The sequence below is a fragment of the Giraffa tippelskirchi genome, chromosome 13, assembly GCF_054371585.1.
Source record: "Giraffa tippelskirchi isolate mGirTip1 chromosome 13, T2T-mGirTip1v1.2.pri, whole genome shotgun sequence".
Lineage (NCBI taxonomy): Eukaryota > Metazoa > Chordata > Mammalia > Artiodactyla > Giraffidae > Giraffa > Giraffa tippelskirchi.
The window spans coordinates 49858803-49880338 of NC_137287.1; the positions used below are offsets into that span (position 1 = coordinate 49858803).

The 21536-nt window shown below is 36.8% G+C and overlaps 1 protein-coding gene across 1 annotated transcript in view; it reads right to left on the reverse strand.

The window, feature by feature from the left end:
* PLCB1 (phospholipase C beta 1) overlaps positions 1 to 21536 on the reverse strand; it is an 859183-nt gene that overhangs the window by 148549 nt on the left and 689098 nt on the right. Inside the window, exons 15-21 of the mRNA XM_081559124.1 lie at positions 18502 to 18569; positions 16006 to 16102; positions 13580 to 13664; positions 11603 to 11727; positions 6349 to 6503; positions 1751 to 1915; positions 84 to 183 (exon numbers count right to left, since the gene is read on the reverse strand). Of these exons, the coding sequence (XP_081415250.1) occupies positions 84 to 183; positions 1751 to 1915; positions 6349 to 6503; positions 11603 to 11727; positions 13580 to 13664; positions 16006 to 16102; positions 18502 to 18569 (795 nt within the window). The remainder of the gene's footprint in view (positions 1 to 83; positions 184 to 1750; positions 1916 to 6348; positions 6504 to 11602; positions 11728 to 13579; positions 13665 to 16005; positions 16103 to 18501; positions 18570 to 21536) is intronic.

Sequence of the window (21536 nt, forward strand, 5' to 3'; positions counted from 1 at the left end):
ACATCATTCTTAAATAATTTTATAAGGCAGTGATGATTTTCTTCACAACTTTGATAAAAGGTTTACCACAGTGCTATCCATACCTGGTCGAATTGCTTGTACTGGCAAGATTCGGTGACCAATAAATTTACCTCCTTCTTCATAAACTGCTATCCTCAAACAGGCTAGCGAAGGAAGAACCACCTATTGGACATTAAGAATACATGTGGTTACAAGAAGGAGTGACTCCCAGAAAGAATTAGAAAGATATTATTCAAACAGGCCCTACTTTTCCAAACCCAAGTAGAAGTTTCTGCTGAGCAAATTGATAAAAAGTTAAGTTACTGCTCTATAATCTAGATTTTCAAAAAGAGAAGGATTACCAGAGATATGGCTTCATCTGTGTTGTATCATCTTTTCAAAATGAGGAATCTTCAACAAATAGACCATTTTCTTCTGACATGAACATTCTCAAGGCAGAAATGGCAAAAGTTCTATGTTTAAATACTGTGAGTTAATGGTTTAACACAGTTTGAGCATTCACTATTATACTTTCAAAGCAAACTACCTTTGTACTTCGGAGTAAAAGCAAAAATTATAAAGTAGCTTTCAAGGATAGCTTTCAAAATGAGATTGTTTTATTTATTTGTAAATTCCCAAATCAGCCATAAGTAATTGCTTACTTTTTTTCTCTCAGTGTAAAATGTCTGGGGTACATATGCAGCTATACTATATCAACATGTGAAGACCATGAGGCCAATTATACCTTAAATATGTATTTCTTTGAAACATAAGAAAACTAACATTTATTGACTACTTTCAATGGGTTAGATATTTTCTAAATGTTTTTGGTATATTAGGAAATACTCATATAAGAATGCTATGAAGTAGACAGTATTACTAGATCCAATTAACATAAGAAAAAAAAAAAGCTGGAGTGCAGAGATCTTTACCACATACTCTCTTTGCAGAAGACTGCCTTTGTAGATATTTTGGCCAGATAAAAGCAAAGTGATAAGAGTGCACTCTACTTTCTACTGCACTTAATGTCTTCCTTTTTGTGTAAACAATGTGTGAAAAAGATCTGTTTTCTGGTGAAAGCAGAGAGAAAGACAAGTCGATCGTATCATATAGAATCTAGACAAGTTACAAAGACCAACACCAGTGGTTGGAAATTCTAGGGAGTTTAATTGCTATGCTTTTTAAAGGGAGCGTGGACTTCCTTTCTCTTGGCTACCATATTACTCCCTATTTACCACTCTACTTCATTCGAATTATAGTGAAGACATATCATTTATCACTTTTACTATGAGAGGCTATGAGTTAAAATTACATGTTATTCTGGTCTTCCAAATGAGGTATCCTAGAATTAATTGATTCACAATTATGAAAAATCCAAACAAGCAATTCACAGAAATCTTGAATAGTTTTCAAGATAGTTTTGAAAATGCTATTATATTATTAATGTGTAAATTCCCAAATGAAACAACAAGTAATTCCTCATTACATTTTTTTTCCAGTATAAAACACCTGAAAGTGACTCTTTGCAACTCCATGGACTGTAGCCTACCAGGCTCCTCTGTCCATGGGATTCTCCAGGCAAGAATACTGGAGTGGGTTGCCATTTCCTTCTCCAGGAGATCTTCCCAGCCCAGGGACTGAACCCAGGTCGCCCGCATTGTAGGCAACGCTTTACCGTCTGAGCCACCAGAGAAGTCATAAAACACCTAGAAGATGCATTAACATCTGACGTGAAGGACACAAGACCAACCTTTTTGAATACAATTGGTTCTTCTTCCCAGATGGGATTTACAGCATTTCCTTGTGATGTTTTGGTCTTAAATGCCTTCCTCCTTGTGTCCACAGGCAAACCAAACATATCCACTTCCACATAAGTCCCGACTTTCTTATCAGAGAGAAACTGACCTGAAATAATCTAGAAAGTTTTTGAAATTAAAAAAACAACTCTTAAAAAATAAAAAACAATTATACAAGAGAAAACTTTAGGGAGGGACAAATGCTAATGATGAATGTGGAGCCATAATCAAAGTAAAACAGAAACAACAGTACAAATATTTCTTTTCTGGTTAAAGAATTGTTAGAAGAATAATGATAATGCCAGGGTTAGGAGTTAATTAATAAGACAAAGTTGTATAGGATGAAATACATGAACAACCATAAAAAGTTTGATGAGATTATGGCTTTTATATTTGAGAGATACTATCTATTAGAAGCTAAAGGTTGATTTTTAGAGCCAACTGAATATAAAGAATTTTCTAATACTTTAACACTTCATAAGAGAAAAAAATTCTCATTTTAGCATGATTGTTCAGTTCAGTTTAGTCGCTCAGTCGTGTCTGACTCTTTGTGACCCCATGGACTGCAGCACGCCAAGCTTCCCTGTCCATCAAGAACTCCCAGAGTTTACTCAAATTCATGTCCATTGAATCAGTGATGCCATCCAACCATCTCATCCTCTGTCGTCCCCTTCTCCTCCCGCCTTCAATCTTTCCCAGCATCAGGGTCTTTTCAAATGAGTCAGCTCTTCGCATCAGGTGGCCAAAGTATTGGGGTTTCAGCTTTGACTCTCAGTCCTTCAACATGAGTCCAGATCACCTGACCTGCCTCTTGAGAAATCTGTATGCAGGTCAGGAAGCAAGAGTTAGAACTGGACATGGAACAACAGACTGGTTCCAAATAGAAAAAGGAGTACGTCAAGGCTGTATATTGTCACCCTGCTTATTTAGCTTATATGCAGAGTACATCACGAGAAACGCTGGGCTGGAAGAAGCACAAGCTGGAATCAAGATTGCCGGGAGAAATATCAATAACCTCAGATAGGCAGATGACAGCACCCTTATGGCAGAAAGAGAAGAACTAAAGAGCCTCTTGAGGAAAGTGAATGAGGAGAGTGAAAAAGTTGACTTAAAACTCAACATTCAGAAAACTAAGATCATGGCATCTGGTCCCATCACTTCATGGCAAATAGATGGGGAAACAATGGAAACAGTGGCAGACTTTATTTTTGGGGGCTCCAAAATGAAAATTAAATTGAAAATTAAAATAAATTGAAAGACACTTACTCCTTGGAAGGAAAGTTATGACCAACCTAGATAGCATATTAAAAAGCAGAGACATTACTTTGCCAACAAAGGTCCGTCTAGTCAAGGCTATGGTTTTTCCAGCAGTCGTGTATGGATGTAAGAGTTGGACTATAAAGAAAGCTGAGCACCGAAGAATTGATGCTTTTGAACTGTGGTGTTGGCGAAGACTCTTGAGAGTCCCTTGGACTGCAAGGAGATCCAACCAGTCCATCCTAAAAGAAATCAGTCCTGAATATTCATTGGAAGGACTGATGTTGAAGCATGATTGTAGATGAAATTAAAAGGTTGCTTAGGAGTACAAATTTAACACATAGCATAGTAGAAAGTCTAGCATTTAAAAAAATCTTCTTGTTCATAAAATTCAACTTGAAAGAGTAGTTATAATACCATGCTACTCCAATTCTCAAAGTTGTTACACTTTAATAAAAAGCGACAATAATGATAAAAATACTAAAAACAAATACCAACTTCAAACTATTAAAGTCAGTTTATCATCACTCCTAACCACACTGGTTAATGATCCACATGATTGTGGGTATTCTTTGCCTAGCTATAAAGCTAATGAATATTGTGGAATTAAATGAGGTTTTAAAACTACACGTTCATAATTTTCAGAATATGAGGGGTTCTCAGATGTTATAAAAGTTAATGGAGACAGACACAATGTCCTTCTGCTTTAACAACAGAGAGGGAAACCTGGAAAGCAAGTGTTGGTGGAACGGACTCAGTGATTTGTGTTATCTGATTGACAAAGCTTCACTTTCCAAGCTCTAGTCGGTGAAAGGAGACAGAATCAGCAAAATGATGTCCGGGCCAGAAACGGACACAATGGCAGCCTGGGGATGGCCATGGCGACTGGGGAGACCAAAGGCAGCTGCACGCTGATGTGGTCAGAGATGCCACACAAGTTAGAAAGTTATGAGGAGGAGGCTGTTCGCATTTACCCCTGGGAAGCGCATTTCTCCTGAATGTTCTCTGTGCCTGAGTGCATGACACCTGCGAGTAACAGTCTGTTTCCTTTGAGGCTCTACATGAGAACAACTTAGCAGACATTTTATAGCATGTTTGAAACTTCCAAGTTAAGTGAGCCATGCTGGGAATTCAAACACATCAAAGATGGTGTGTGCTTAAGATTTTTTTTTTTAATGAGTAAATTGTTTTAAATTTTTTATTTTCCTTTTTTTATCTTTTTCTGCCCAGCACGTGGATCTTATTTCCCCACCCAGTGATTGAACCCGTGCCCCCTGCATTGGCAGTGTGGCATCTTAACCACTGGACCTCCAGGGAAGTGCCAATATGCTTAAGATTCTGATTAAAACAGAGTCCTTAACTAAATTAATAACACTGAGCCTCAATGTTCTCATCAGCAAAATAGGATCATGGAACACCACCAGAACTCAGAGGTCCATTCTGGCATTATAAAGGATATGTTAGGGGATCAAAACAAAGGCAATACTGGGGGGATGTGAGCTGCATTTTGGCTCCAGCCGTCATGGTGAAGGCAGGATTCTGTTGCAGGGTCTCTGAGGCATCATGGCCTGTTCATTCAGAGGACACTGACATCTCCAGAGCAGTGTCTCCACTCTGGACTTGGGCAGCACTGTACACCTGTCTGGGACTCAACTGTTTCCCCCAGTTTCTCTATGTGATTGTTTATAATCACTTACACTGTCATGGTAGAATTTTCAAGAAAGAATAAACAACAAAGCAAACATATAAAATGAGATGAGTGGCAAACAAGGACAAAAGATTATTTTGATAAAATATTACTATCAGTTTGACCTGACTACAACTACAGTTGTAAAATATCATTTTATCTGTGAGTGATGCTTGAGTTTATCTTAATCAAACTTGACAGGAATTAAACATCCTTTGCTGAAAACAATTTCCTAAACTAAATATAATCTTGAAGTTCTAATTCTGCCAACTCCACTTGGCAGATATATGGGGTGAAATAATTTCAAATGATATCATTGAGAGACACTCCAGTGCAACTTTATTTTTAATCTTTGGTGTAAATGACATAAATTTTAAAGTAAAAATGGGTTCAACAAGCTTAGAATAGATATAAATTAGTGAAATTGTTATTGTTATTGTTCAGTCACTAGTCATATCTCTTCGTGACCTCATGGACTGTATAGAGTACTTTTTTTACACAGTTTTTTATATGCTTTTGGTTTAGGGTCAACTGGAAAATTGCATTTATGCTTTATTAAAAAGTTTTCTTAGTGCTGCAATTATCCAGTTAAACAGAAAAGAAATGGAACTTCTAAAAAGTAAATGAAACTTAGCTACAACAACCAATGGCTTATAGGGTTCATATAAAAAAGTTTTTTATAAAAATGATTTCCCATTTATAGTATTAAAAATATTTTTTCACAGCTAAAAAAAATACCTTGTATCTCCTGTGAAATCAATTTCAAAGACTGCAGAAATCATTTGCAATTAATTTTTTGAGGGTCAGATGTATGTTTGATGATATGATTCTTGTATTTAAGCCACCAGGAAAGCCCTTAATATCATTACTCACTATGTGTTATAAATTCCTGAATACTCTGATAGATTTTCAAAAGCCATGCTATGGTAGCTGGAGAACTTTTATTCAATATTTAATAATTTATTGAGAGAATACCTTTATTTTCTCTCATTTTGCTCAGTGTGGCTATTTTTCTAAAACTAACGGTGGGAGGGAAGACCAGATTTCTCCAACATGAGTCACTAATTTTTGTGATTTTGGCTTTCCTGCTGGCTCAGACAGTAGAAAATACACCTGCAATGCAGGAGATCTGGGTTTGATCCTGAGTCGGGAAGATCCCCTGGAGAAGGGAATCGCCTGTCCATATTCTTGCCTGGAGAAACTCATAGACAGAGGAGCCTGGCAGCCTACAGTCCATGAGTTTGCAAAGAGGTGGACACGACTGAGTAACTAAGCGCACACACACACACACACACAATTTTCGTGGTACATTTCTCTGTAGGATCTTTGCACCAGTGGAAAGGACTAGCCATGGTGAATCTCAGCAACTTGCTTCATTGATTTTTGGATCTGATTTTTAGTCTATTAAAAAGTGAGGCTTAGTTGCTCTATCTTGTGCATATAGCTTTTGAAAACTTTTAATATGAATTCAGTCTTTAAATAAAAAAATATACAAAGGAAGTGAAGACTTTACTGGGAAGTAAATGCTTAATGACTAAACTACTTTACACAAAATAGGTACTGTTGAAGACTTTTGCTGGGTACAGCTGTGTGATGGGATGAACATACCTTAACAGATAAAGTGTTGGCCACTATGCCATCCACGATGCCTTCTGTGAATGGATCAAAGTGCTTGTCAGGTCTCCTCATGAACTCTGGCTTCAGCCTGTAGCCACTCTTCCCATTGTATTCATACATCCCCATGTTTATCTGCATAGCCAGGTCTGTATATAAAAGACAAAACCTTATTGAGACTGTATTTACATTTGGAGCAAGAACCTAAGATTGTATTACAGTACACTTCTGCTCCCTCTTTAAGAAAAAGGACTTAATCATTATAGAAACTTAGGAAACAGACAAGAAAAAAAAACTGAGCTGTCATCTTCAAATCCAGAGGTAACCCATTGCCAACAGGTTGGTGTATATTCTGTTTTTCTATTTAAAACATATTCATATATTTGAATATATAAATTGTATGCAGTATGTCCATTTCATTATTCATCTGCTTTAATTTTAACAACTGTAAAAAGTACTTTTGAATAGATATACCTGAATACATGGACTATGCCAGGCTCCACTCTGGACATATTTTTGTCTCTTCCAAACTTTTATCATTTATATATAATGTTTTGATTTTACCACACTGTTGTGGTGAAATCTTTGAAGACATCACTAATGACCCTCTTAGGAGTGAATTTTCTAGGTCAGAAAATATGTTTATTGGAAAAGCCTTTTGGTAATTCTTACTAAGATGCTCTTCAGAAAGTTTAAACCTCCAATCCATGTTTTTGAGGATGGACTTCTTCATACTTAACCAACAGTGGATACTATAATTCTTTTTTTAATTTATAGGAAAAAGATTTTCTTTTAAATTTTTTTATTTGTTTGATTACTTACTACCAATATCTAATCACACATTGACTTGTTTCTAACAGACAAAGATTCCTGGTCAAAGTTTGCTAAGACTTGATCAATATATGAAATAAATGTCTACATTATTTGCAATTGCTAGAGTTAAACAAACAAGCTTTAAAGTCATAATGAATTTGGGAAGCTATCAATTTGTTTCAGATTGCCTGAGTTACAACTCATCTCTATTTAGACAGACAATAAAGAAGTGATAGTAGAATTATTTCAAAGTTTCATGTAACAAATCATTTTTAGAGCAGGGAAAAATAAGTAAATTTTTATCTATCATTTTATAAGTTATTATGACTGTGATACCAAAATTGGATAAACTACTAAAATCATGCTTGAAAAAAATTAACTTCAAATGCCTAAAAATTAATTGTAAGTCATATTTTCTAAAAAATAATACATAAGCAAGTAGAATTTTTCTCAGGAACAAAAGGATACTTACATATTAGGAGATATATAAATAAAATTTATCACATTTTCTCACAAAGAAGAAATGAACATATCATCCCAATAGATGTCAAAGAGACATTTAATAATATTCAACATAAATTCCTAAAATCAGTGTTGTCATTTAGGCCAAGTGTAGATTCCTTTAGTGTATAAAAGACTGTCTGTCTCAAAGTCACAACCAGCATCTACTCATTGGCATCATGATGTAAAATTCTCATTAGTGTCAAGATGAAGTGCCCACTCTTAATACTATTAGATAATATTATTTTAGAACAGTCAGTCCAAACCAAAGAAACACTGAACAGTAATAGAAAAGGAGAATTTCCTCTTCCACATATTAAACCGTATTATGAAACATTATAATAATAACAAAGTTATTGGCTCCAGGAAGGAGAAAAATGTATTAATGGAGAAGACTTATAAATTGAAAAAATGGACCCAAATTAACAATGAAAAAGGAAACCTCTAGTATAGCATGGATTGATTCTCAGATGTGGAGCTTGTAATTGTGAGAGTAAACTAAGATTCCATAAAATAAAACATTAATCAATCCGATCTCATCTGTTCCACAAAATAGGACAACATGACTTTTATATAAAAAGTACTGTTATAAATGAACAGAAAAATTGACAGCAGTCCTGAATAAAAGCAGAAATGCAAAAATAAAAATCATATCATTCCATCATAGGGGATTGCAGTGCAGAAGTAGGAAGTCAAGAGATACCTGGAGTAACAGGCAAGTTTGGCTTTGGAGTACAAAAGGAAAACGGCAAAGGCTAAAAGAGTTTTGCCAAGACAATGCACTGATCATAGCAAACACCCTCTTCCAACAATACAAGAGGACTCTACATATGGACATCACTAGATGGTCTATACAGAAATCAGACTGATGGTATACTTTGCAGCCAAAGACGCAGAAGCTCTATACCGTCAACAAAAACAAGACCTGGAGCTGACTGGGGCTCAGATCATCAGTTCCTTATTGCAAAATTCAGACTTAAATTGAAAAGTATAGGGAAAACCATGAGGCCATTCAGGTATGACCTAAATCAAATCCCTTATGGTTATACAGTGGAGAGGATGAATAGATTCAAGGGATTAGATCTGGTAGACAGAGTGCCTGAAGGACTATGGACAGTAGTTCATAACACTATACAGGAGGCAGTGACCAAAACCATCCCAAAGAAAAAGAAATGCAAGAAGGCAAACTGGTTGTCTAGGAGGCTTTACAAACAGCTGACAAGAAGTGAAGCAACAGACAAAGGAGAAAGGGAAAAATATACCCAACTGAAAGGCAAGTTCCAGACAATGGCAAGGAGAGATAAGAAGGCCTTCTTGAATGAAGTATGCAAAGAAACAGAGGAAAACAATAGAATGAGTAAGACTAGAGATCTCTTCAAGAAAATTGGAAATATCATGGGAATATTTCATGCAAGGATGGGCACAATAAAGGACAGAAATGGTAAGGACCTAAGAGAAGCAGAAGAGATTAAGAAGAGGTGCCAAGAATACACAGAAGGACTGTACAAAACAAGTCTTAATGACCCGGAAAACCATGATAGTGTGATCATTCACCTAGAGCCAGATATCCTAGAGTGTGAAGTCAAGTGGGCCTTAGGAAGCATTACTATGAACAAAGCTAGTGGTGGTAATGGCATCCCAGGTAAGCTATTTCAAATTCTAAAAAAGGATGCTGTTAAAGTGTTGCACTCAATCTGCCAACAAATATGGAAAACTAAGCAGTGGCCAGAGGACTACAAAAGGTCAGTTTTCATTTCAACCCCAAAGAAAGGCAATGCCAAAGAATGTTCAAACTACTGTACTATTGTGCTCATTTCACATGCTAGTCAGTTTATGCTCAAAATCCTTCAAGCTAGGCTTCAGCAGTATGTGAACTGAGAACTTTCATATGTACCAGCTGAGTTTAGAAAAGGCAGAGGAACCAGAGATCAAACTGTCAACATTCATTGGATCATAGAGAAAGCAAGAGAATTCCAAAAAAAAAAATCTACTTCTGCTTCATTGACTATGCTGAAGCCTTAGACTGTGTGGATCACAACAAACTATGGAAAATTCTTAAAGAGATGGCAGTACCAGACCATCTTATCTCTTGAGAAACCTGTATGTATGTCAAGAAGCAACAGTTAGAACCAGTCATGGAAACTCACTGCTTCAAATTTGGGAAAGAAGTATGACAAAGCTATATATTGTCATCCTGCTTATTTAAAGTATATGCAGAGTACATCATGTGAAATGTCAGGCTGGATGAATCACAAGCTGGAGTCAGAACTGCTGGGAGAAATATCAACAACCTCAGATATGCAGATGGTACCACTCTACTGGCAAAAAGTGAAGAGGAACTAAAGAGCCTCTTGATGAAAGTGAAAGAGAAGACTGAAAAGTCTGGCTTGAAGCTCAACATTGAAACACTAAGGTCATGGCATCCAGTCCCATCACTTCATGGCACATAGAGGGGAAAAAGTGGAAACAGTGACATATTTGCTTTTCTTGGGCTCCAATATCACTACAGATGGTGACTGCAGCCATGAAATTGAAAGATACTTGCTCCTTGGAAGGAAAACCATGACAAACCTAGACAGCATATTAAAAAGCAGAGACATAACTTTGCTGACAAAGGTCCATATAGTCAAAGTTATGGTTTTTCCAGTAGTCATGTATGGATGTGAGAGTTGGACCATAAAGAAGGCTGAGTGCCAAAGAACTGAGAGTCCTTTGGACTGCAAGGACACCAAACTAGTCAATCCTAAAGGAAATCAGTCCTGAATATTAATTGGAAGGACTGATGCTGAAGCTGAAGCTCCAGTACTTTGGCCACCTGATGGAGGAGCTGACTCAATGCAAAAGACCCTGATGCTGGGAAAGACTGAAGGCAAAAGAAGAAGGGGAGCAGAGGAGGAGATGGTTAGATAGCATCACAGACTATGATGAATTTGAATTTGAGCAAACTCCAGGAAATAGTGTAAGTCAAACATGAATTTGAGAAACTCCAGGAGATAACAGAGGACAGTGGACAGTGAGGAGAGTGGAGGACAGCCTGGGGTACTGCAGTCCATGGGGTTGCAAAGAGTTGCACAGACTTAGCGACTTAACAACAATAAAAATAAAAACACAAACTTACAATGTTCAACTTCAACACTCAAAGAAATGAAATGAAAAAGAACAAGGAGATATTTGTCTGAGTATTACTATTATTTAATAATAATACTTAACCAAGATCACAAATGTGAAGGAAAAACATATCCTACATTGCTGATTGAGAAGAAATCTCGTGCCACATTTTTGATGTACAATTTGGCCCTGTACAAAGGTTCTTAAAACTTTCACTTCTTTTAATTCTATTTTAGGAACTTTTCCAAAAGAACATTAAGAGATAAACTTGACAATTTATATTTCAGCCTGTTCTCAGGGCATTATTTATAGCAGAAAAAAAAAATGTCCTAAAGTTCAGTGATAGGAAATGTGCTTTAGTTAATTCTGAGGTGTACTTAATATACAGCCATTAAAATTCATGTATCCACATAATATTTAAATATATATGAAGATATATATTTTAACAAGGTATTAAGTGAAAAAGCATGCATATTGTTAATGTTGAGAGAATCTCTGAGTGGTAACATTCCTGGAAGTTTTATTATTTTCTTTATACTTATTTTAATTTATAATATTTTTTAGAATAAATGTGTATTACTTTTAAAAGTGTAAAAATTTGTTTGAAAATAAGTAAAATCAAAATAAAGACATCAATAAACTATCAGAGATAATTCCTCAATATTCAAAATTTGACTTTTTTTGTAATCATATTTTCTTTACGAAAATGTGATTTGTTTGTTCTTTCAATCCAGTCTGGCAGTCTTTCTCCTCCTTGGGATGGTTTTCAGACACTTGGAAATGTGGCTTTTATAGGATAGAAATGAATACTAACTGTGCGACTTACCCACTGTTTGGAAATTAAGGGCAACCATTTGGCAGCCTGCATTCCAGAAGAGCTGAGGCATATAGTTGGATGAATCCACGCGTGTTCCCTTTGGATATATCCTGCTAAGCTGCATTTTGTTATATCTGGACCATCATGTTAAGTAGTGAATACAATTACAAAAAGAATTAGCCAATAATATTAACTGCTGCTTCCCATCAGAGAAGCTGCTTCCCATCTTTCTCTGAGGGGGAAATGAATTAAAGATGGATAATCTCATTGAACTAGTGAGTGAAATATGTAAAAAGCTTTCTGAACAAACAGAATAAATGTGCTTTTATAATACAAATGGAGCATCATCTTTGCAGAGCCTTGTGGACAAAAACTAATGAAGCAGCAAAAATGGTTGAGTCAATGCAATTTTTTGGAGATCATTAAGGACTGGCTTAGTGGTTAAGGACATAAAAGGAAATCCGAATGTAGCGAATCACAGGACAGGATGATATTGTGCTTGGCAGAAGCAGATAACATGACCTGTACAGCTATTTTTGAAATGCTCTCTGCTCATTTTCTTAACCTTCTCAGGGAATGCTCTTTGCCAAAACTATGGTACTCTTTATGATTGATAACAAGGTTAATACAGCACAGAAGATTTTGACTCATATTTTGATTCCTACCATTATCAGTTTTCCATCCTGAGAACCTTTTAGTTACTGAATGATGCTATGTCTTTAAAACACAATTAACTATTGCTATTACCAAGCTTTAAAGAATCCTCCTGCCAATGCAAGAAATGCAAGAAACATCGGTTAGATCTCTGGGTTGGGGAGATCCCCTGCAGTGGGAAATGCAACCTGCTCCAGTATTCTTGCCTGGAAAATCCCATGGACATAGGAGCCTGACAGGCTACAGTCCATGGGATTGCAAAGAATCAGACATGACTGAGCAACTGAGCGTGCGTGCGCGCACACACACACACACACACACACACACACACACACACACACACTACCAAGTTTGGTAGAGGTTAGCTCAGGTTCTGGGCTTGACAGGGGACTTAGGCCAAAGAGGGTTTGAAATTTAATTCTGAAACTTGTTAGCTGTATGATCTAGGACAAGTTATTTCCCTTTTCTGTGCCTCAGTTTCTTCATCTATAAAAGATATATGATTCCTACATCATAGGGCTGTTGTGAGGATTACACTAAGACATAACAAAGGTCTATCATGTAGTTAGTACTTATTGATTACTAATGATTATGTCTATCGTCACTTTGTTTATAGAGTTTACATCTGTTTCCTTTCCTATTGTTAATGAACTTTAAAGATGAGTTTTTTTCTTTTATATAACTAGGACATTTAATACTAATTTTATGAAAAAAATTCAAATGTTTGTGCCATTTTATTTTAATTAAGGAATAAAATAAAAAATTGCCATCAGGAGTCTCAACAAAGCCATTATTAGTAATATATATTAATTATATATATTATATATTATTATATTATTAGTAATATATATTTATATCCTCATCATCCCAACTATTTTTTTGATTGGACGTCTATTACATGTAAGCATGTGAGACACCAGAAAGGTGTCTCTATTATATATATAATATACACTTTATGTACATCATATTTTACCTATGTATAAAGTACACACACACATTTTATATATGTGATCCCTAACCCAAACAGCAAGCCACAAAGCTGGTATCATCATTTCCGTTTTACAGGTGAGAAGACTTGGAATTTCCAAGGGATAAAGAGCTTGATAGTGTGAAGGTAACCTTGAAATCTTCCTTTACTCCAAGGCCAGTTCTCTTCCATGGGCCAGACTATCCCTCTCACCATTGCATATGAAACCTGAAACTATTTATCACTCCCAAGTGACAGACTTTAGCCATTTCATGCACCTTTTCCTTATTAAAAACAAAAATTAAACCAATAGCACAAGACTTCATTAATGTCAATTCGGCACACGTCCGTCAAATCAAGGATACTCAACAAATTCCACCGGAGACTTTGTAAGTTGCTCAAGACCTTTGGTTTCCACAAAGGAAGACATTTCGAAGCTTCTATTTCTTTCTGTGTTAATGACAACAAAAAAAGTGAGAAATAAAATTCAGTGTTATAAATAATAGCACATAAGAAGTAGGCAAATGTCCCATGAAACTGAGGGCAAAGACCCTCAAATAACCTTTATATTTAATTTTGTTTTAATTTTAATTTTCAGTCTTAGTTGTGTATTCTAATATTTGCTACCTGGTTAGGTGTTGTGCAAGTTAGGGACACAGTGTCCTCAGTGTTGGAAAATGAATTTTAGATGTGGAGAGTGTGGCCAGGTAAGCTAATTTGTCAAAAGAGGACCTTTTGTTCTAAATCCATTCAGACTGGTTTCTTGAAGCCATCACTGAGAAATAACAATACAGACCACGACCACATGTACATTCCTGCCAGACGCTGACTATCTTCACTCGACTCCATATTGTCATCACCTCAAGCTTGCAGGTACCCTTTTGGTTGAAACAACTAATGTGACCTTGGAATTTTGTTATTTTAAAGCAGAAGGATCCTTGAACATTTTCCAGTCAGATGGCCTCATTTTTAGATTACATGTTGGGGGCCACAGAGGTGAATGTCCTAGAAGGTCTCAATATTCTTGGACACAGAGCAACATCTTGAAAGCGAAAGCCAAGCTTCCAATTAGAGTGAGAGAAACCAAAAGAAGTCATCTTACTTTAGAAAGGCAAAGAGCCAAACAGCTTCTCTGACCTCTTTCCAACTAGAAATCATACTGCTACATATAAAGACATGTCATTTGGAGCTCAGTGATTTAAACTGAGTTACCGTTAGGCATTGTTCCCTCTTTGATGCCCATTTTCCATAATTAAAGCCTCATTTTTCTTCCTAGTCATTCCCACATTCCTCCTTTATCCACCTCTTCACCTTCCCCAATTTAATCAACTCTAAAGGAAACACTTGCTTCTCTTATTTTGGTCCATCAAAATTCTACTTTCATATGAATATTTCAAGCACAGCTGTTAATTAAAATTAAGTCACTTTAATAGGTTCTTTGTAAACTATGTGCAGTGTTCTTTGGAAAAAAAAGTGAGAAAATGATATAAAATACAAGGAGAAAGTACTCGTTTGTAAATCTTTGGCTGGTGCTGTTGTTATCAGGTTCTTAAGGTCCTAAATGTACCAGTTCCTTCTCAGTTTGGCTACTTGCCTGGGAGCTTTTGAATCATGAATCAAGCAAACATTTAACAGCCAAAGACAGTTATAGTAATACAAAAATAACTACTTTATAGGATGTTTCACAGCTTGTGGTAAGAAGACTAGTAATTATAACATCAAAAAAAACTGTTGAAATTTTTATGTCTAAATCTTATTGGAAGTCAGGCTTCTCTGGCAAGTCAGACAGTAAAGAATCTTCCTGCAATGCAAGAGACCCCAGTTCAATCCCTGGAGAAGGGAACTGGCTATCCACTTCACTATTCTTGCCTGGAGAATTCAATGAACAGAGGAGCCCAGTGGACTGTAGTCCACGGAGCTGCAAAAAGTGTCAGACATGACTGAGCACTTTGATAAAAGGGCTCCTTTCTCTAGGTGGTGGAAAGTTGATGTATATATATATAATTTGCATCCAATATAGATGGGTTGTTGGATGAAGTAAAACATCAAGTGATTGTAAGTTAATTATATATTCCCCTAAGTATATAAAGCATAGGCTGAACAAATGAAATGTGGGTCAGTTGATTTGGTTCCATTTCTATTTATCAGGATCCATGAAGTCTCTGCTTCCTTTTAAAGGATGGCTAAATAGTTTATTTCAACATGTCATTTATATAATTGCACTGTGTGGTCATGAATGAAAAACAATGTAAAATCCTTAATTAACTGTACTCTGGTCTAGTATCTTTTAGATAATCATGTATAGCCTGTAGGTCTATTAAGAATTTGGGGATAATATCATGGAATATGTTCTCATATGGTTATATGGATGTATACAATATATATAAATATATACTTATGTATATTTGGGGCTTCCCAGGTGGCCCTAGTGGTAAAAAAAACCTGCCTGCCAATGCAGGAGACTTAAGAGACTCTGGTTTGATCCCTGGGTCAGAAAGATCCCCTGGAGAAGGGCATGGAAACCCACTCCAGTATTCTTGCCTGGAGAATCTCATGGACAAAAGAGCCTTGCGGGCTTCAGTCCATACGGTCTCAAAGAGTTGGACATGATGAAGCTACTTACCATGTATGTTTATTTAGATATATAAAAATCAGATAGTAAAGACATGCATATATTAAAAACCTCATAGAATAGTTCTAATAAGGGTAATTTTTTTTGGTCTAATTATCTTGTGTGTATAATATACTCGTTATATACTACACTAGGGGTTTTTCTCCAGGGAAAACTTACTTTTTGAAATTTCAAATGTCTCGAACTTGACTGGCTGGATATAGTTCACCAGATTAGACATCTCTTCTGTGGCCATGGCCTCGCTCCCTGCGGTCCCCTGGAAGCAGGAGTAAAAATAATGTTCCCAGAGTCAGCATTATGTTAGTGAGGGTTGTTTTCCCAGGGCAATGATCAAATGACCCATGAGGGCAGAAAAGGATCACTCCTTTTCTGAAAACAATTATTTCCAACAGAAAATGGATTAGAGGAGAAAGGAAAAGCAGCACCTCACAGTGAGGGGTGGGAGGAGGAAGGTCTCTGGGCGGCTCCCCGAGCACCCAGTACCAGCAGCATCAGTACCACCGGAAAGCTCACGAGAGAGCAGCCTCTCAACCCTCCTGAACCAGAATCTGTAATTTACTAAGGTGACTCACATGCACAGCAAAGCCGAAGAAGCCTTGAGCTGTGTCTCATCTGTCAAAGCAGGGAGTCTGCAGGTGATGTTTGAAGTTAATATATCAAGAATTCATTGTACAACACATGCCAGGGGTCACTGTGCCCATTCCCCGCAACTGCTGAAGCCCGCTCACCCTGGAGCTCCTGAATTGCAACTAGAAAGTCTGTCCGCTGCCAGGAAATACTCCCTCTGACACAACCAAGATCCTGCAGGCCACAACTGAGACCTGACACAGCCAAACAAATCAATAAAATAGTTAAAAAAGAAGTCATCATACAATACGAAAATGAGTATGTAGGTGACCACTGGATGAATGGAAAATTGTTATTAAAAAGGGCCACCAGTGAAAGTGGGTTGGGGAGGACAACCTCCCTTCCTAGCTCTTGGGTGCCTATTAAGCAAGCAGCACAATGCATCTTCCCTGGTGGCTCAGTGGTAAAGAATCCGGCTGCAATGTGGGAGAAGATAGGTTAGATCCCTGGGTTGGGAAAAGCCCCTGGAGAAGGAAATGGCAACCCACTCCAGTATTCTTGCCTGGGAAATCCCATGGACAGAAGAGCCTGGTGGGCTACAGTCCATGGGGTCACAAAGAGTCGGACACGAATTAGTGACTACATAACAATATATAGAAGGTCAGGTGCTCGGTTCTAGAGCCAGAATGTCTGATTTAAAATCCCAAGCCCACCACTTAGAAATTCTGCAGTCTTGGGCAAGTTACTTAACTGCTCTGTGCCTCAGTTTGCTCACCTATAAAATCAGGAAAAAATTAGTCTCAATAACATATAGAATTCTTGTGATTATTAAGTGTGTCAATTTATGTGAAAGAGCTCAGAACAGTGCCTGGCATATTAAAGCCTCATGTTACTTTAGCTAATATTAGCTATTATATTAATACCATTTTGATAAAGCTTTTAATAAAGAAGAAAGCCTATACTGCAGTACCGATATGGGCAGACCTCTGTAGGCTGATTTAACATTTTCTCCCACTTTTAGAAGGCAGAATACAATGGAGATAAGGTTTCTTTTGAAAACTTCTGTAGCAAGACTCAGATTAAATGCTAATTAGGAAATATCCATTTGTAAATGGTCATCCAATTAGTAAGATAGTTTTAAAATGATCAAAAGTTACTGATAAAAAGTTTACACAATTGAAATAATTCTCAGGAAAAGCTACTTTGTAATAGTTTTCCTTCTGGGTATTAAGTTGAAATTTAGTGGGGGAAACATAATTAAGAATTTAGACTACATTAAAGGAAATAATTAGAAGAGGAAGAACATCATGTCAGAACAGCTTATTATTTGTTATTTATCTTTATTAATTAAATCGTAAAGCTACAACTACCGAGACATACTTTTCAATATGTTTGAAAGCAGATTCAGTATAAATTTTTTGAACAGGACTCCTGCTAAAAGTTTTAAAATTTCAGTTGACCTATCCTTGATTTGCTTCTAGAGTCTGTGCAATTAATATTTCTGAGCTGATGAAGTTATTTGGGGAAACTTGAGCTTCTAAATATTAAATATACCCAAATATTCAGCAGAAATCTCTAGTGGTTCCAAAATTATAAGAATGGGGAATTCCATGAAGGTCCAGGGGTTAGACCCCAGGCTTCTACTGTCGAGGCTTGGATTCAACCCCTAGTCAGGAAACTAAGATCCTACAAGCCAAGGCAGCCAAACAAAGGTCAAAATCACCACGAGGAAATTAATGTCATATTTACAAACATTTCTCCAAACCTCATGTCTTCTCTGGACTTTGGACCATTGACAATCCATTTAACTGCCTCAAACACTGAAGTGGGAAGATGGAGATTACAAATTTTGAATTCACCCTCAAGATACTACATTTGATGAAAGACACTCTCAGCAAAACTGTTCCTTAGAGAGAACTTTGCTTAACACAATACTTGGTTTAGTGATCAATTTTGCATTTTCAGTTTTAAACTATTTTTACCACTAGATGGCAGAAGGTGACCAGGAACTACATTCAGAGCGAGCGGACTGGAATGGCAAGTTGGTGGAAAGTCTCTGAGATCAGAAGTCAAGCCCTAGAAACCTACCTCATCCATTGAAGACTTTTTACAGTCATCATCATCGTCATCATCGTCACTCTCTGTATCAGCTTCTCCTGTCAAATTTTAATAACAGATCATGAAGTAAAGAAGCAATTACAGGTTTGAAGCACTTGTGACATGTGCATTTATCAAACATTTCCTTGAAAGTTGGCCTTTCAATAAAATTATCCTTTTGGATATTTAAATTGTATTAATTATAGAGGGTTATACTGGGTTTGAATTTTTTTTCTAAATTTGATGTGTGAAATCTCCAAACTCTATAAAAGATGCTTGTCTTAGCATTTTTATCTATGTTTTGCAAAGCATATGGCATCTTATACAGTTAGCTCTCTCTGGGGCACATATCCCATCTTGATGTATACATCCTCTTTCAGGGTCTCTATGACCCTAAAACAGATAAGCTATCACTTTTCCATCTTTCCCTCTTCTTCTCAGCCCTAACTCTTCATGTGATTCTTGGCTAGCGCTCAGGGACCTTGGCCAGAGAGGGCCTCACGGAAGTAGAAGTAGAGGACAAGAGCTGGGACAGGAACGGGGGCTATAGCAGCAACCCGATTCTCTAGAACTGTAAGGTACCAACTGTATCCTGTGATTTGCTTGCAGGCTTATTTGATGGAGGCATTGTTGTCTAAGGGCTTCCCAGGTGGCACTAATGGTAAAGAACCTGCCTGCTGATGCAGGAGATGTGAGATGCAGGTTCGATCCCTGGGTTGGGAAGATCCCTGGAGGAGGGCATGGCAACCCACTCTAATAGTCTTGCCTGGAGGATCCCTCGGACAGAGGAGTCTGGTGGTCTACAGTCCACGGGGTCACAAAGAGTTGGACACGACGGAAGCAACTTAGCAGGCACACAGGCATGTTGTCTAAACCGTCCATGTATGTTTACAAATGGCATATTCTATTTAAAAGGGCAAAATAAAATGGGTGAACTCTTAAAATAATTATGCATGGGAACCTCCCTCAATCAGATCCCATGCAGTTTCATATTTAGCCAATATGCTGTCATTTCAGTAGATTGTTTTTCTCTCCAAAGTTTAGGTGGATATTTACATCCTTAATCATCATTACATACTTAAAGAGTCATATTGGCATGCAGCATTATGTTCTTCACAGCTCTGGGATTCAGTTAGACCCAGTGATATCAGTTACATAGCAAGATTTTCAAGTAAAAAGTAATGAAAGCATACTTCTAAATTGTTTGATTTGACGTCGTGTCCAGACAGTGCAATAGCATAATAAGCCCAGTAGAGGGCAATCTTGGCTCAACAATGAGGCAGCTTACATGGGCCAGTACCTCCCCTTCCTGCCATCGTAAGTGAACTCCCCCGCTCCGGCTCTGTAAAGGACACTGCCAGTGCCTCCAAGAAGCTTATTAATGATTTCATTTGGCTGACAACCAGAGCAGTGGGCAAAGTATTCATGAAATAATCTTTAGAGGAAAAAGTTGTCTGGGACCAACATGGTTTATTATTTACAGCTTGTTTGTTAAAGAAAGCCACATATAACTGTTTTATGAAGCTAATATTATGTTAGTTAATAAAGGTGAATCAATTCCACTTTGAATAGAAAACATTGCTTATTCTATAGAGATACACTCTTTTAAGAGGTTGACGCAAAATTTCTTATAGTCAAATTTATTGTCTCAAGTTTTGGTAACTACTTTTTTTTTTTTAAATTAAAGAAGAGGTTCTTTTTATTAAGTAATTTAAGTGTGCTTCATGGTACAACACACCAGAATTTCAAATGATCATGCCATTCTCTGGTTTATGTGGGAAAGAAAGAATTTGTCATCCTTTACTCTATGAGCAAGGCCCTGGTTTCTCCCTTAGTTTTTGGAGGGAACTTGGAGGAATCCTGTTGTGCAATAGTTATAATAAATTATCCTAGTTCTTTAAGACAAGCATACAGGCAAAGGGCTGGATCTCTTGAGGAAAGGTCTCGCCAATAGGTGCTAAGAAAAGTAGATTAGCTTTGGTATAAGAAATATTTCAAGTTTTTCAAGTTACTTGAGTTCCCAATACTGAGCACATCTACAAGCCAAATGGCAAATTAGTAGTGGTCTTTATTCAGGGGTCTACCCATGTATATAAATGTCAAAAAATTTCCATCACAATAAATAAAGATTGCACAACAGAATATGGGGCTAGTTTAGGAAATCCACTGAATTACTAACAAATTGTGGCTCTTTCTCTGAATTAAGCAATAATGTTCATCGCCTGTAAAAATCGTCATTTGTGTTATGCATCCAGTTAATAACAGGGAGAGAACTGGCGAAGGCAGATGGTAAAACAACAAGCTCCCACACACAAGGGAAGACTTGGTTTACTTGGTTTACTCAAGGGATAGAATCATGCTGGGAAATCGGTGGCCTGTTAGTGACTTGCTTTCCAAAACTTCAAAAAGAACATTCTCACTGAGAATAGAAGTTATTTTTCAAAAAAGAATCAGAATTGTGTAGTTATGTTTTAAACACATTTTTTAAAACTACCAAAAAAAAAAAATCTTTCTAGGAATTACATAATGTCTGTGGACAAGGATTTTAATGTAAACAATAAAAGTAATTGGTAACTATGATGGAAAAATAGAAGAAAAGATAAATCGGGCTCTTGATCAATCTTTTTCTTTCCTGATTTACCTAGAGTTTATATTTTAATTTTTTAAAATTATTTTTAGATCTTTTAATTGACATATGATAGATATACAGAGAAGTATGCATACCACATGTGTACAGCACATAAATAGAGCTTAGGAAATGGAACCCAGATCAGCAAACAAAATATAACCAGTGTTCAGAAGCCTCCTGGGGTCCCTTCCAGCCACTCCTTCACCAGGAGTAACCCTCTCTTGACCTCTAAAAGTCCTGGTTAGTTCTGCCATCTTTGTACTTTATATAAATGGGATCAGACAGTAGATACTTACTTTTGCATTTGACTTCTTTTCCTCAACATTATATTTCTAAATATATTTCTAAGTGAGACTCATCTATGTTGTTGTGTGCACATGTTAATGTGTGACTGCTA